General features: G+C 35.4%; 2 protein-coding genes across 3 annotated transcripts; one reads left to right on the top strand and one right to left on the bottom strand.

Moving 5' to 3' along the window:
• The first annotated feature begins 1215 nt into the window (after positions 1-1215).
• On the top strand, positions 1216-3602 carry LOC104892404 (hypothetical protein). Its single transcript, XM_010678328.4, has 5 exons — positions 1216-1380; positions 1880-2018; positions 2109-2237; positions 2309-2399; positions 2959-3602. Exons 1-5 carry the CDS (start codon positions 1313-1315, stop codon positions 3129-3131), a joined length of 600 nt encoding a protein of 199 aa, XP_010676630.1. The 5' UTR covers positions 1216-1312; the 3' UTR covers positions 3132-3602.
• Positions 3603-3883: 281 nt separating this feature from the next.
• On the bottom strand, positions 3884-9987 carry LOC104892405 (probable sodium/metabolite cotransporter BASS6, chloroplastic). Of its 2 annotated transcripts, XM_010678330.4 has the most exons (9): positions 9703-9987; positions 9552-9590; positions 9374-9450; positions 8181-8308; positions 6416-6609; positions 6090-6342; positions 5721-5974; positions 5546-5628; positions 3884-4328 (listed from the first exon to the last, which is right to left on the bottom strand). In XM_010678330.4, the coding sequence occupies exons 1-9, from the start codon at positions 9851-9853 to the stop codon at positions 4266-4268; spliced, it is 1242 nt and encodes a 413-aa protein (XP_010676632.1). In that variant the 5' UTR covers positions 9854-9987; the 3' UTR covers positions 3884-4265. The 2 variants fall into 2 exon arrangements, with proteins under 2 accessions (XP_010676632.1, XP_048501053.1); XM_048645096.2 differs by lacking the exon at positions 8181-8308 and having other exon boundaries at positions 9703-9726.
• Between the last annotated feature and the right edge of the window lie 5763 nt (positions 9988-15750).

Here is a 15750-nt window from a genome sequence, read left to right as displayed (position 1 = left end):
TGATAATAGAGGAATAGTTATTTTTAGAAAAAGGAAAAATTTTATCACTATAAATCTCAAAATAATTGGGTTGAATACCAACCCTTGCTAGGCTATTAGTGGGGAACACTAGCTCAGATACTGGGTACGACGCTAACACAGTTTATGGCCAACATATTGTTGGGATGAAGATTCGAACCCTAGACAATGCTCTGTAATTGGTGGTGGTTCTCCACTGAGCTTTTAAATGCTAGTCGCGAATTCTAAAAGCAAGATATCGATTTCGAAAAACCAATGCCCAAAATCCTATGCACTTTTTTTTTCCCATTGTATAGCATTTTCATATTCATCATCCCAAATAAAAATTAAAACTAATAGGCAACGAGTCAAATTTTTTTAAAAAAATAATTATTAGTCAATTTTTAGTTCTTCACCTCTTCCTTATACAAAAAGCCTATTAAGTAATAGGCATTAAGGCCCTAAACCGAAAAAGATGTGGTAGCTTAGTGGAGTACTACTACGAATTCCAGGGTATTGCTAACGATTAGAATTTTCATCCCAATAATATGTTGGGGCATTTACTTTTAAACTGTTTAAACTTATACCCAACCTCTAACCTGGTGTCTCCGACGGATTAGTAGTCTAGCAGGGGTTGGTGTTTAAACCAATTATCTTTCCTAATAAAAAAAAAGGAAAAATTGACGATACATGTCTCAATTTTGGGTGATAATTTTTAAAATGTCTGAATTATTGATTAACCTGTGCAGGTCCCAACTTTAGGGGTATTAACTTTTAACGGGCCTTAGTGACTTGAAACTGGCTTAATAGGTCATAATTTGTAAAACTTAGGTCACACTAGAAGGGTTGATTGAAGGAGGGAAGCAGGAACTAGGTGAGTTTTTTTAAAAAAATCGTCCGTTTTAAATCAACGAGACCCGCTAAAAGTTAAGACCCCCTAAAATTGAGACTTATATAGGCTAATCAATAGTTCAAACCTTTCAAAAATTATCGCCTAAAATTCAGACCTCTTTTGTCAATTTTTATCAAGGCCCTAAACCCCTTACCCGTCAGTCGTTGGCCTAGGTGAGTTTTTTTAAAAAAATCGTCCGTTTTAAGTCAACGAGACCCGCTAAAAGTTAAGACCCCCTAAAATTGAGACTTATATAGGCTAATCAATAGTTCAAACCTTTCAAAAATTTTCGCCTAAAATTCAGACCTTTTTTGTCAATTTTTATCAAGGCCCTAAACCCCTTACCCGTCAGTCGTTCGCCCGGTGCTCTCTCTCTCTCTCTTCCCTCCTGGCTCCTGCAGAAGGCGATTCTGAGCAGTTGAAATGTTGTCCATTGCCAACTTTCTTGCCTTCTCTCTCCTTTGCTTCTCAACTCTCACTTCTGGATTTGAGTTCGTATTCCATCTTCTTTTATTTAAGTCAATTTCCTTCCTTTTTTTTTCGCCATTTATAGCATTATATTTTCTGCTATTATGTTTTTTATGATCGAGTAAGAACTCAAAATTAGTCAATTTCTTGTTTCAACCAACTTACAAACTATTGCATCTCATTACTTCTAAAGATTTCAACTTTCAATTGCATTGATGTTATCCATGTTTTGTTTGTATGTTAAATTATCTCAATCTACTGTTGCTTCAATGAAATTTGTGTGCACCCTAATACTTTTAGCCCCCCACCAAAAATGTAATCATGTTCTCATATAACTTCAAGAACATATATACAGTCACCAAATATACTTTCTAGAACATCTAGGGTGCCTAAACTACACTTGGGTGTATGTAAGAAATTGTGTCCCAGAAAATGCATTGGAAGCTTATTTTGATAAATTTATGTTTGTGATTCTTGGGTTTATGTGAGATTTTATGTCTGATGAATTAATTAACGATACAGTGTTGATCACAAAGTATTGGTTGTTGGGAAGGAGCTCTTTAGGGAAACTCTGCCATTGCGGATGGGATCCCGCGATTATTTGCTGCAAGGGCTGAAACCTTATACTTGGTATGAAGTGAAGATATCATACCCAGCTTCTGTATGTACTTTTAGCATCTTTTGAACTTGTGCAATCTTCCTTGAGATATTGTTGATCACAAGCTTATTGAAGATGTTGTTTGCGTTACAGATACCCGCGATGTTTTCTTTACAATTGAAGAGAGGAAATTCTGATATTGGAATGAATAAGCTACGGAAATTGCTCAATACTGAGAAACTGATTTTCAAGGCAGAGGACCTTGACGAGATCAACCATCAGGTTTGACTATGCTCCTTGCTTATCCATGATCATCTCATGATTTATGGCTTTTAATTGTGGGTCATGGACAGGGTGGATTGTATGTTTCGATTACTGTGGAACCTGAGGGATTTGTGGCAATACCTGGTGTCCAAGAAAGGGAGAGTATTCTGTTCAATATAGGTATGCTTCTTTCTTGTCTTTGGTCTGGACATTATACTTCATTCTCATTGATTCAATCGTGATAAGGAGGATGGTTATGTCGAGACATTTTAGTATAGCTGGTGTAAATGCTTGTTTGACCTTGTCTCTACATTGTACATGCATATCTCCTTATCTTCAACTCTTTTTGCTTATGTTTAGTTTATGCAGTGAAGTTAAGGATTAAAGCCCTCCTTAAATACAAGTAAATGAATTAAGCTCATGTCATCTTGGCAAGTATCTGGCATTCATTATGCAGTCTCCTGAATGTACTCTAAATTTGTCTCTGTTATGTGTCCATTAACCTTTGGTGGTTTCAATTGCTAAGGTAGAATGAGATGTATTAGTGTAAATCAGTTTGTTCACCTTAAAAAAATAACTAATATGATGCTTATCCTTTGTATTGAAAATGTTTCTTGTTTTACCTGTTTGACATTCTCATTATTCATGTCATGCGAACATTTTTTTTTAAATCCTTCCGCTATACTTATGCCAATACAAATTCGCACGTGTTACTCATCCTAGCTTCTAACTATGACAGTTTGTGATGAGCTGATGTTGGGCATTCCCCACAAAGCTTGGCTGGTTGCAGCTTTAGCCTTGCTCTGTGTAGTAGCGGGTCTTATCATACCTCGATTCCTTCCATCTTTTCTTCTGCCAAAGGATCAAGACCTCCAAAGAGTTGGACAGTTGGCCTCGGTTAAGGACTCCTAGCCCTACCTTAACTTCTGGTTGATAATTAGGTTGTAGTTACTGGCAGTGCTGAGGATGGGATGTATTCTTTTTGGTAATTGAGGATGCTAGGGGAAAACTTGCTAAAGAAGAAAGGAAGAGCTTCTCGTTTGACAGAAGCAGGAGAGATTAATTGGAACGACAGGGTACATGGAGCAGAGAAAGCGCGTTCATGAATAAGAAGAAGAAGAGGTTGTATTTGATGATAGCAGAGATCAAGCTACGGTCTACGGATGACATGGTGTCTAACCACCGAGATATCTCTCACCAACTTTCGAAGTGGCTTGTAACGTTGTTATCTTCTTTTCACTGGAAGCAAAACATGTTGGTCTTTTTTCTTTGTCTACTATATAATTTACGCCATAGGTCCCCGACTCCCCGTTGTGTAACTGTAGCCTTTCCAAATAGCTGTAAATTAATACCTTTTCAAGCACGTCAAGATTACTATTGGTACCTCCTGCCTACTTGGCTACTTCCAATGAATTTCTGAGGGGACAAAACCACAATCTGGGGCCAAATTACTAGCTGAGCTATTAGAAATTTAAATTAGTATTAGAAATGTAGTAATTAACAGCCATTTTGTGAAAATGATACAAGTGATTGAAGGATCTATGAAATACTACAGGTAAAAGTTGGCAAATTTCCCAAAAAAAAAAGGTCCTGGAGGAACTTCCATCATAACAGTTCAACGGACCAAATTGGATTATAAAGCATATACTAATATCACAACATAATGCAAAAAGAACTGGAATGGTAAAGAATTGGTATATAAAAGCAATTGTTGACGAACGCAGGGCCTTGCTGCTAGCAAATACTTGCCAGTTGCCACAAATTTCCATTCTTATCGGGCACAAACACAGTATACACCAAAAATTTCAGGCCTTGGGTGAAATGTACATGCTTTACAGACCACAATTTTCAGTCCATCCAGCAAGAGTCCCACCTTCAACACATTTATCAATTCCAAATGTTTGATGCAAAAGCGCCAGTTCTTCCAAAGCTTATATGGAATTCAGCGTCGGCCTCATCTTCATTATAAACCCTGTTAATTCCTACTGTTGATATGCATTCTCCAGTTCTGTCAGAGAACTCAGACGTTCCTTGTTTATGAAATCCTTATTTCTTCTTCTTAGCCCACAACATAACAAGCGAGAACCCCATCAAAGACATAATAACTGTCTGCAAGACAAAAGGACCACGAGTTACTGTTTGATCACCTGAAATATCTCTTGCACATGCGTCATCTCTAGGATGAGTCTACTCTCTTCTCTATTTCTTTTAGTCTAGCTAATATGTTGCGGTTACATTCCGGGGTTTTAAACACCAGAAAGTTGGTATTGTCATTAAGAGATAAAAGCATAGTGCACAATGATAAGCTAGCCAAAATTTGCACTTATGATGCAACAAGTCATGTTATACTCCTCGTCATGATCGTATAGACAGCCTAGTATATCAGTTGAGTAAATCAAAGAAGCACATTGTATATAAAAAAAGATCACTGTGTCCACACTCTAGTGCTTTATATTTTAATTGAATAGGCCAAACAAAACTAAAATATGCTGGTCACGCTGCTCTGCTAAGGCCCAAGACCTTTCAAATGGCAAGTCATCCATGCTGTACAACTAAACTACGGTTTTTGAACTGTTTTATTATCAAAGATTATGGGTTCATTGGTGCTAAGATCCATTTGGCTAGTAACCAAAACAGAGAATTAAGGGCGGATTATAGAGATTGAGAGAGAGGAGAACAAGGATAAAAGAAAAAAAAAAGATCTGACTGAATTAATGCTAAACAAGGTGACAAACACCAATACCATCCTTGCCCATTTTTCGACAGCAATGGCACTCTCCCAACCTACAAACTACTAATGTTCTCCACAATATTCAACATGCTTTTCTCTCTTTAATTCGCTCTATATATAGAATTTTCCCCTACAAACTACCCAACATATTCCTCAAGCTAACTAATAAAAATAATGGCAAAAGTACCCTCCCCCCAAATATCTGTTCTTAGCAATATAACTTTCATATATAATATTGTAGCTGAATGAATCGTTTATTATTAAATTAAGATACTTGAGCAACCCACCCAAAATTACCCAGCTCTCATTGCTAGAATTAACTACATTAAAAGAATCTGTAAACAATTAAACAAACTCCAAAATAAACAAAATACACTGTAAATCTCAGAGAATAAAGGAAGATAACTAGAACAGGACATAAAATACAGAATAGGAAAGCGGGGGAATGGGAGAAGAGTTAACTCAAGGATGCCATCTATTATGCATTAAGTCTATTCTTAGCAGTGATAGGACTTATTTTATCACCTAGTATTTAAAGAAGAAAAAGAAAAACACCACAACCAGTCGCTTTTGACAGACAAAAACTTGGACTTACAGAAATAGCAGGAGGAACTCCCACAACAGGATCCTCAAAAAACCGGTTAGCAAGTGCCAGACCGAGAAGACTGCTTTGCATGCCTGCATGGTAAGTTGTCTAGGTTAAAATATTGTTCAACATATTTAACTAAAAAGAATAGGTAAAAAAAAGTCAATGGAAGAAAATACACCACCTGTCTCATAGGAAAGTGTTCTTTGGAGAGCTTTTGCGTCGGGTGCGTCATGAAATACCAAGCCAGACATCAAGTAACCAGCAATAAACGCAGACAGATGAAACATGATTACAAGTAAAAGGATGATCAATCCAAAAGGTGACATAACAGCATTTATATTGATGGCGAGAGGTGCACCAACACAAAGCGATGTTACAAATACTGATAGCGGAGGGAGAAAAGGCCTTATTGCCTTGCAGACCTCGGGAAACAGCCTGCACTAATGTAGGGGAGTCAAGAAATAATCCAAGAAGTCCAAGACTCGTAGTACATTTTAAATTGGGGAGGAAAACATATGAAACGACAGCAAAGAAGTAAGTCATGCTTCACCTATTAAGAAGCAAGCCACTGGCAATAGGGACTACTACAATCTGCATTATGCTAGTCATCATTCCTTTAACATCAACAGGTAATCTTTTTCCAATAAGAAGCAGCGATAGAAGGGGTGTCACAAACGTTGCCGAGGCTGTAGACAATGAAGTCATAACGATGCTTAAAGGGGCCATTTGAGGGTCTGTTAAGAAAGTCGCATAATTTGAGAGTTGGGCGCCACTGACGCAAGATGTCAACATGATCCCAGCACCTGTAGGCACCAGCTAATCTTTTATTTACTATAACATGTTAGCATACATTGAGCAAAGACAGGAGACAGTTACCAGCAGGAGTTGGGAGACCAAAAACTGTTACAGCAATAGTGCCAAAAATAAGTCCAAGCAGAGGCTTGACAGCAAATTGCCCAATATAGCCAGCAAAGATGGCAGTTGGTCTTTTGAACGCTTCAAGAAAATCCTTCTCGCTTGAATTCAGTCCAACTGCAAACATCAAAAATCCCAGTGCTGGTGCATAGTACCTGGGAAGTGGGAACACATAAAAACACCATGAGGTGGTAAAAGGCGTGTGAAATCATAATCTGAAATTTCTACACATTAAGTTCACGGAACTCAGTTAACTGATGACTGAGCTGTTTCAGTAGGCAGAGGAGATCAAGAACAACTTCAGTTCTAGCTGTTGAGAATTACTAAACTCACAGCCAAAACAGCTCTAAGATTATACTCCTATATGATGCTCCTGAGCTGCTATCTTATAGAAACACTTCACTAACACAATGCCTACATAAGCAACTAAATCGTTATGCTTAGTCAAAAACTGGAGTTGGCAAATGGGTATGTCCATAGGGTATTACATTATTGCAACATGTTCCTTATGAAGGTTTGACTGTTCGATCAAGACCTGGGACCCGTCTCTTAATTCTAGCTCTTCAAGATAGAAGTTTATAGCTTGCTAGTTGGCACCGTGAGACTGTGCACGTTAATGTCTACCAAAAGTAGCTAAAATGCAGCAGCATGGTTCTGACTCCCACTGCCTCTTTGTTTCCCTCTCTTCAAAGCAAGCTTATGGCATGCAGAGAGTTTCTTCTGGAAAATGTAGCCAACTTAACCCTTTTAGCCTTTTCCCCCCCTCTTACAGATACCTCTCCTTTTTTGCACCAAGTTTACTATCCCCAAATTTGACATAGCATATCAATCAGCTTCAACATAGGCTCACATATAGTGCTGGTTATCCAATAAACACCAGCCCTACAAGGCTCCTTGAATTGCAAAATTTGTCTCTTTTGTCCTTAAATCTCCTATCAAGGCATCTGTCAGTAAACATATTAGAATATTTGACACCAAACCCAATATAATTAAATAGGTTAGTCAGCTGACCCAATAATTTACCATTCTTCAAATTCTTAACACTAACCATCTTTGTTCAGTTTCAAGTCTTTTTAGCTTTTGACAAGTCAAGTCTTTTAAACCCTTGGTAGTTCAAGTCTTCTAAACTCTTGGCTTTTCAGTCTATTATTTCGAAGTCGTCTACCTTTTCCTAAATCCACGGCTTAGCGCATCTCTTACTTGTGTTAAAAAATTAATATTACCTTGGTTAATGAGTTCAATAAGTAAACTAGGTGATCTGTCTATTCACAGGTTGAAAAATCTCAACTTGGCCCACTTGTTTTGCATCCTATATGGGTTTTTTCTCATGTCAAAAGATGAGTTTACATATTTTGCCATGTGCTCGTCTTTTCTTATCAAGAGAAATTTCCTCTAGCAATCCATTTTGTTTTACTGCAGGTAGAACATGAATCACATGTGAGATCTCATCCAACAGGTGTCTAAACTCTCTACTACTTGAACATTCTGGGGTATCAAACAAATGTTTTCGAGAGGAAAACTGGAAAGTTAGTCTGTTAACCTCACAAGATGCACAAACCTAGCTTCATGAGTAGTCACTTGACAGACACCCTATCAGTCTGATGTACAGCAAAAATTGCCATCAAAAAAGAACAAAATTACTCAAACACAAATCTAGATATATGATCTAAAAACAATGCATGTGCATTTCTCCTCCAAACGAATATGAAACAGGGCAGATAACCACCTGCTGGTAAACCATGTGAAAGAAGGAGGATAAGCAAGAGCCAGCAGCGTACTCGCAAGGACAATATGTGGCAAAAAAGAATTTGCTTTACTCAAGATTTCAGATATTCCCACTTTGGTCTCGGCCTCCTAAAAACAAAGGAGAAATAACAGCAATCAGCTATATAATCACCCTCTCGAAGTGAATTACAATGTTCAACCTAAATCCGGAGAAAGACAATGAACTTGCCATGAGTCTCATCGTTATATTAAGTATACGCTAGCTAAGTCATTCATTACATGGAAGCCATAATGACTATCAGGCTTATTCGCAATAGGAGAAATTATTGCAATCCATTATCCAATATGACATTAGGCTCCAAATTGCCTTACTCTTTGTACTTATGAAATTTGTATGAAATAACAGATTCAATGCTCACTAGAAAAGATATTGTAAAGGTCTCCTTGGTATTATCCGACGTTGAGCACTCTAAGTTGATCAAAGTTCATATTCTTTTCATATTTCTTCTGCTTTAATCATTCAACAAAAAGTCCCATTCTTTCCCTTCACCCTACTCATTTGCCCCACCAAATAATTCTCTCGGATTACCCTATTATACCCCCTTGCAAAAAAGTGTACAGCAGGATACTCAACAACTCAAGCCATCATATTAATGAAAAGCAAAAACAGCTAATTTCCATCAAAAACCTTTAATAATCAAAATAAATACAGCTTAATTAGAATATTTTAGCAACTTAAGCAACTAGTTCCACCAAATAGTTAATGCAATCAGCAACCTTATCAGTTTCAACACCTATCAATATCATCAGCTACCTTATCAGTTTCAGCTAACTTATCGGTATCACCTCATTTTTCAACTAATGTTGCCAAACATAACCACTAGCTTACATACAAAAAGGATATGTCGATACGAGTAATAATTAACCATTCATCGTATAAAACACAAACCCAGATTTCATTATTCCTCCGATGATGGACAATACCTTTCAATCTTAATATGATTGTTTTCACAAACATAAAATATACCAGAATTCAAGTAAAATATTCTAGGAATAAAGGTATATACAATCATGAAGTAAAATTTATACTATTCAACCAATAATGAGTTGACTAATTAATTAAGCAACCCACTAAAAATAAAACCCAAAAAAGTAGCATTAAACTAAAAAAAACATTAAAATAAAAAAACTAACCTGAGGAACAACAATGGATTCTAATTCAGAAGACTGTTCTGGTACACATTTAACCACCACGTTACGGGAGCTCCCAACTAACAAACAATTCATCATACAATTCATTATTAATACCCAAATCATCAAATTAAAATTAGATTATGATTTCAGCAATAAGTAAGAGAGAAAATGCGATTACATTTCGTAGTATCGAACCCTAAAGTAAGAGAACATGAACCTGCGAAATAAAAGGTAATGAAACATTATAATAGTATACTTATTTTATAAAGAAATTGAAGCTGAAAAGTTTGTATTTGAAGAGAGAATGTAGAAATGGAGTTGAACAAAACCTGAAACAGAGGCACTGCATTTTGTAGGGAGGAGAGAGAAAAAATTGGAAGGTGTTGTCCGTGTTGCTCGAAATGAGAATGAGATTGAGCAACGTTGTTGAATTGAGAGTTGTCGAGGATGAAGGAGCTGTAGATTACCAGGTGAACCCATTTTTTTCTTTCTTTCGATCGAAAAGTAGAATAGAAGTTTCTTTTTACAGATCCTCTCCTTTTTGTTCGGCCTGAATCTTGCATTTTGACTTTTAACCCCATTTCGGAGATTATGTGGTAAGGAGAATTTTCTAAACCGTTGTCGTACACAAAGTTCAATCTTCCCACTCTCATAATATTAAATTTTTTACTTCTACAAAGATTTGAATATTGGTCTCGTCTTAAATATAAAATGCCCTATCATTAGACTTGAGGTCCTTGATGCATCTTGCAAATTTGGCTGCTGTAAAAAACAACTTACAATATGCGGTCTAATTTTATGACCCAGTTGTAAATTCTTCTAATAAGTCTCTTTCGTCTCCGTCTAACCCAACGCTATTTCTAAAACATCACAGATCAACCTAGTTATCCTTCTTTTCTCCTTCCTTTGGTTTCCTTTAAATAAATTTCAAAAAATAACCAGGCAATCTTACTATATTATTTGAATTGGTCACAGAATAAATTAAAGGATCTGATCACTGAAAATAATAAATTGGACACTAAATGAATTAAACTAGTCACTCTATTCCGAAAGTTAGTATGTTCTCTAATATTAAATTTGGAAGTTCCTAGGAAAACCACAGCAATACATATAAAAATGTTATCTATTGCTGCGGTTTCTTAAGGAAGAACAAAAATAAAATTTAAAAACTATGATTATTTCACGCCACACTTATAATCCTCTCACGCTTCTCACTCAACAAACCCCCCTGTCGCCTCTCTCTCCCCTCTCTCGTCTCCTCTCTCCCCTCATAGCTTCTCTCCCCTTCCCTCATCTTTGGTGGCCAAACATCAGCACCAACACTCTCATCCTCGTTGGTTGCCAAACACAACGGCCCCAACACAGCACCGCATCTCGTCTTCCGACTTCGCTCGAGGCTCTTAGGACACTGTCGCTCGTGGGTCATTGTCGCCCGTCGCCTATCGCTTGTGAATTAGTTTCAATTCGTTCTCTAGTTCCACTTTCATTCCTTAGTAGGTTATTTAATTTTTTAATTTATCTTTATTATTTTGTAACTTTTTATTTTCTACTGAATGAATGAATTCAATGTGTAGTACGATATTTTTTGTAGTTGTTTATGGGTTCTGATGCATTTTAACGTTGAATATAATCTGAAGATTTAAATCTCAATTTTTTCTAAAAACAAGCACTTATTACTTCGGTTTTTGGTGTATAACCGCAGCAATTGAGAAACCCATTGTTGCACCTTGAAATGCGACGGTAAAAAAACCACAATAATATGCCCCTCAAAAACCACAACAATATACAATTATTCTATTAGTAAGGCTAGCAACTATCGTCAATTTCGCAAATGCTTCGCCAACCTAGGAATTAGGATTTTTCAAAAATTAGGGATTTTAATTTGGAGTTAAAATGAAGTAATTTTATGTAATTAATTGAGGGTTTTTGTTCGATTTTACATCTTAGCTTTTTTGTATGTTTTGAACTCAAATGTCCTCTTTCTCTCGCTTCTTAACCACACGCGATGAAAGTGGTTACTGTTGAGCCTTGTCAAAGGCGACGTAAGGCTCGCGCATTGATGTGTCTATCCCAGTGTGTTGCTCATGACTTGTTGGGTTTGTTTTGGCTCCCATCTTAAGCGCGCCTTCAAAAGCTAAGACGCTTAATTGCCAACGCATAACTTTGCACATCGTATCTTTAGAATTCAATTAGTAAATGTTATATAAAAAAATAATTTGAAAATGTGTACTAAACTTTATCCAGCAACGTTATGTACACATATATAAGGATATTTTTGACAATAATCACCTTATGAAATCAAGTTTATCTAAATAACCACTTTATATCAATTTTTATTTAAATAGCCACCTTACATAAGCAAAAAAAAATCACCACCACTTAACAATTTCCATCCAACAAAATATTAGTGGGGCCCACAAAACTGTTCGCTAATCAAATTCCCTCCAAATGTCATTCTTCTAAGTTCTACCGTGCGCATTATAAAAGAATAACAAAGAAAACATAATTATCAAATTCACCCCAAAATACGGTAGTTCACATAAAATTGATTAGGATTCTTATTGGAGAGGTCTAGTAGAATTTACAACAACCATTTTTAAAATTTTTACCGTTGTTTTCCTAACATTCAACCTAACCTTCAACTTAACCTAAAGCCAAATTACAAGTACATACAACAATAATGTTGACAGATACAAGGAATAAAGTACCGAAAACCAAATATAAGTGAAAAGCCTTCTTCCCCTATATCTTTCCAACTAACATTTTGATAGACGAAAACTGTTAACTGGTAGCGATTTAAATTTTTTGTGCTGATATAAACTGGTTATTTAAACGAAAATTGATATAAGGTGGTTACTTAGAAAAACATTGATCTTACAAGGTGCTTATTGTAAAAAAAATCCATCATACAATGACATTTGCTTTATATATACTAGCAAAAAGACTACGATAAAAGTTAGCTTATAAATAGCGAAAAAGTCAAAACATTACAATTATTACATACCAAAGGGAATATAAATAAAACTCTACCAAATAATTACCAAGTGTTCAAAATTTCTTCTTATGTCTTTCAAAAGGGTTAAAAAGTATATATACCATTTAAGCCAATTGTTTTGATGTCAAGAGCGGGCCTTGCCCGGGTGACCTCAATGCAAAATTGGGTCGTACGTGAGTTTTTGTCTATTAAGATTGAGGTATAAGACACGACCAAGGGTCTGTTCGGTGGAAGCTTTTGAGGTAGCTCAAAATAATAATTAAGGAAAATAGGAGTATTTAGTTAGGTAGTGGTATAGTTGTATAGGTATTAGCTTATTTTTAGTGGTAGAAGTAGTGTTTTAGGGCGTGTTCTGCAATATCCTTTGTTGTAGTTTTAGTTTTTAGACCAAGTCAAAACACTAATAATGGTGAAAAATTATGTTTGGTGAAGTCGTACTTAGAGTAACTTTTGGTATTTGAATTAGTGTTTTGGAGAACTTATAAATATTAGATTTTGGGTAGAGATAGCTTTTCGAGTACCTTATTAAGATTGAATATAATTTAGGAAAATTTGTCAGAAACCACATTTTATAATCACTTTTTTGTGAGAAACCACCTTTTAAATTTTTTTTGTTAATTAGCCACCTTTTTGGTTCTTTTTTTTGTTGGAAGCCACCACTTGTCGGAATCCGGCGTTGACCTTGATTTTCCGGCGTTGACCATCAGATTTTCGCCATTTTTTATATTAAAACTAGACCGTCTCTTTTAATAATTTTTGTGAAAAAACGAAGGGAGTAAGGCCCTAAATTGATATTTTGACAATACCCACCAAGACAAATTTGCTAACAAAATCACATATGAGAATAATTTTCTTATACATATATAAAAATTTATTATGGGAAATTTTATTACCTAAATTTCAAAATCTATATTTGTCTATTACTTGTCTCATTTTCTCCATATATTTGACCTTTTCAAGACAATTAAACTAACAACTAGTTTTATCGAACATTACTTATAACAAAAGTTATTTTCACAGTTAAAATCTAACAACTAATATTTGACAGCTAAAAACTAGTACAACTACTGACAGCTACTTCTATAGTTAACATCTGCCGCCCAGTAGCTACTTTTGCCGAACAAGCCCTTAGTAGTGCTTGTCAGAAGCTAATATTTGTAGCTCTTGGGATAATGGTATATGAAGTATAATTTACATTAAAGTTTTTTTTTTTAGTATTTGACTAGTTATTTGTAAACAACAATTTACAGTTTTTTTTTTTTTTACCGAACATCCACATTTTATACCGCTATTTAACATCTAAAAACTAGATACCAATTATCAACTACTAGGTTACTAATAGCTTTTAACATTTTTTTTTAGGTAAGATGAAGTCTCTTGCAAAGAAAAGGGAAAATTGGGATCCCTCCTTGTAAGGGGTGAGACTCGATCCCTTGACCTCTAAAATCAGAGATGATGCCAATATCACTAAGTTATCACCTACTGCTCACTAAGTTATCACCTACTGCTCACTAATACTCCCTCCGTTTCATTTTAATCTACACACTTACACTTTTCACGCATGCCAATGTAAAACTTTGAAGACATATATCTTTAGTTTTGTATTTGTAAAAATTATAAAAAGTACATATTAATAAAATACATACTAAGACGAATCTAATAAGATCCCACATGACTATGTTTTTATTCACGTATAAATCGCAAATGAAAGTCAAAGTGTAATTTGTGAATAGTGTAAAATGTCAAAGTGTGTAGATTAATATGAAACGGAGGGAGTAGCTAGTAACATAACTAACAATTACTATAACAATTAAAAGTTACAATACAACTACAGATGTCGAACATACCCTAACATCCAAGACGTTAGACATGATATCAATCAAAAAAATTGTTGAGCATGTTAGCATTTGGCTACTTGCATAGTTGGGCACTTGGCTGTTGTCAAACATCACCCATCTTGCCGGCCGAAAGTCTACTGAAAATGATCTTTTGCTATCAAATTGGATTATAAGTAAAATTGAAAAGGACACTAATAATTAAAGTACACAAACGGAAAACAAAAAAAAACAAAAAAAAAAATTGAATTTCACTCCATCGGGAACTTAATAAACAAGTCTGGAAATTAAAGCTAATTAACGTATATCGGGAGATTGATTGAGTGACATTAAGGGTTGTCAATCCTCTTATTATTGAATTTTCATTGGTTAAAAATAAATTAAAATATTATTTTTATATAACTTTCCTCCTTATGTATTACATACATATCAATATTTTATTCTAATGTGTCTAGAAGGGTTGGCAACCCTAAGGATTACTCAAATATTTTCTCGTACATCGCGAAGGTAACCAGGCCACTAATTGATTAGCTAATCAATTCAAGGCGCTTTAATTTCCAATTCGACATAATTAGTATTCAAGGTAGTATATATTCCGTTAGATTATGTAAACTCCCAAATTCTATTGTATTATATTAATCAATATTTATAGGATTACAATAATAATTTTAATCACATTAGAAAACTAATTAATAGCAAGATTTGTAAATATAATATTTTGCATCAATATACCCCGCAGGCGAAGATAGAGAAAGTTGGACGCTCATGTTATGAATCATGTATCATATGTAGAATAGTATGATAACTCAAAATCAAATGATACTATGTGCATATTTTCTACCGTATTCCTTTAAAGCTTCATAGAATTTTAGTGGAAAATATTCAAGGTGTGGCTTTTCCATGCTTATTATTCCTTGATTTGTGTTTGTTTAATTTAGTTTCTCTTTTTTTTGGAAAAATTGATAAAAACCGTCTCAACTATTAGACATCTTCTCTAATCAATCCTAACTTTTGATTATTTTAAGTTGGGCCTAACTTTTCAATCAATTTGACATAAATGGGCCTAACTATTGGTATATGAAGAAGAAAAAAAAGTGGGTTTCAGAGGTTGTTGTTTGATATTTTAGGGGCGGCGATGGTTCTCATGGATTGGTGGTTAGTGTTCCATGGTAGAGATGGGTTTTTTAGGGTGGTCGTTTTGGGGGATGGGGATAGGTTAACGGGTTTGGCGGTGGTGGTGGGGGTTTGGGATTTTGGGGGGGGGATGGGTGTTCAGACGACATGTAGGGGTGGGTTTTCATGGTGGTGGGTGTTTAGGGCAGGGGAGAGGTGAGGGTGGGAAAGAAAACAAATAAATAAATAAATGGAAAACAAAAATAAAAGTTATAAAAGTCATGTGCAAGTCACATGTAAGGGTTTTAACCTGTTACTACAATTTATCAGTTCATCGGGACTGTTTTTAGCAAATTCATGCAATAGTTGGACCCAACTTAAAATAATCAAAAGTTAGGACTGATTAGAGAAGATGTTTAATAGTTGGGACTGTA

Source organism: Beta vulgaris, chromosome 5 (assembly GCF_026745355.1).
Source record: "Beta vulgaris subsp. vulgaris cultivar EL10 chromosome 5, EL10.2, whole genome shotgun sequence".
NCBI lineage: Eukaryota > Viridiplantae > Streptophyta > Magnoliopsida > Caryophyllales > Amaranthaceae > Beta > Beta vulgaris.
Note: the sequence above shows the minus strand (reverse complement) of the source record. Positions and strands in the feature narration are given on the sequence as shown.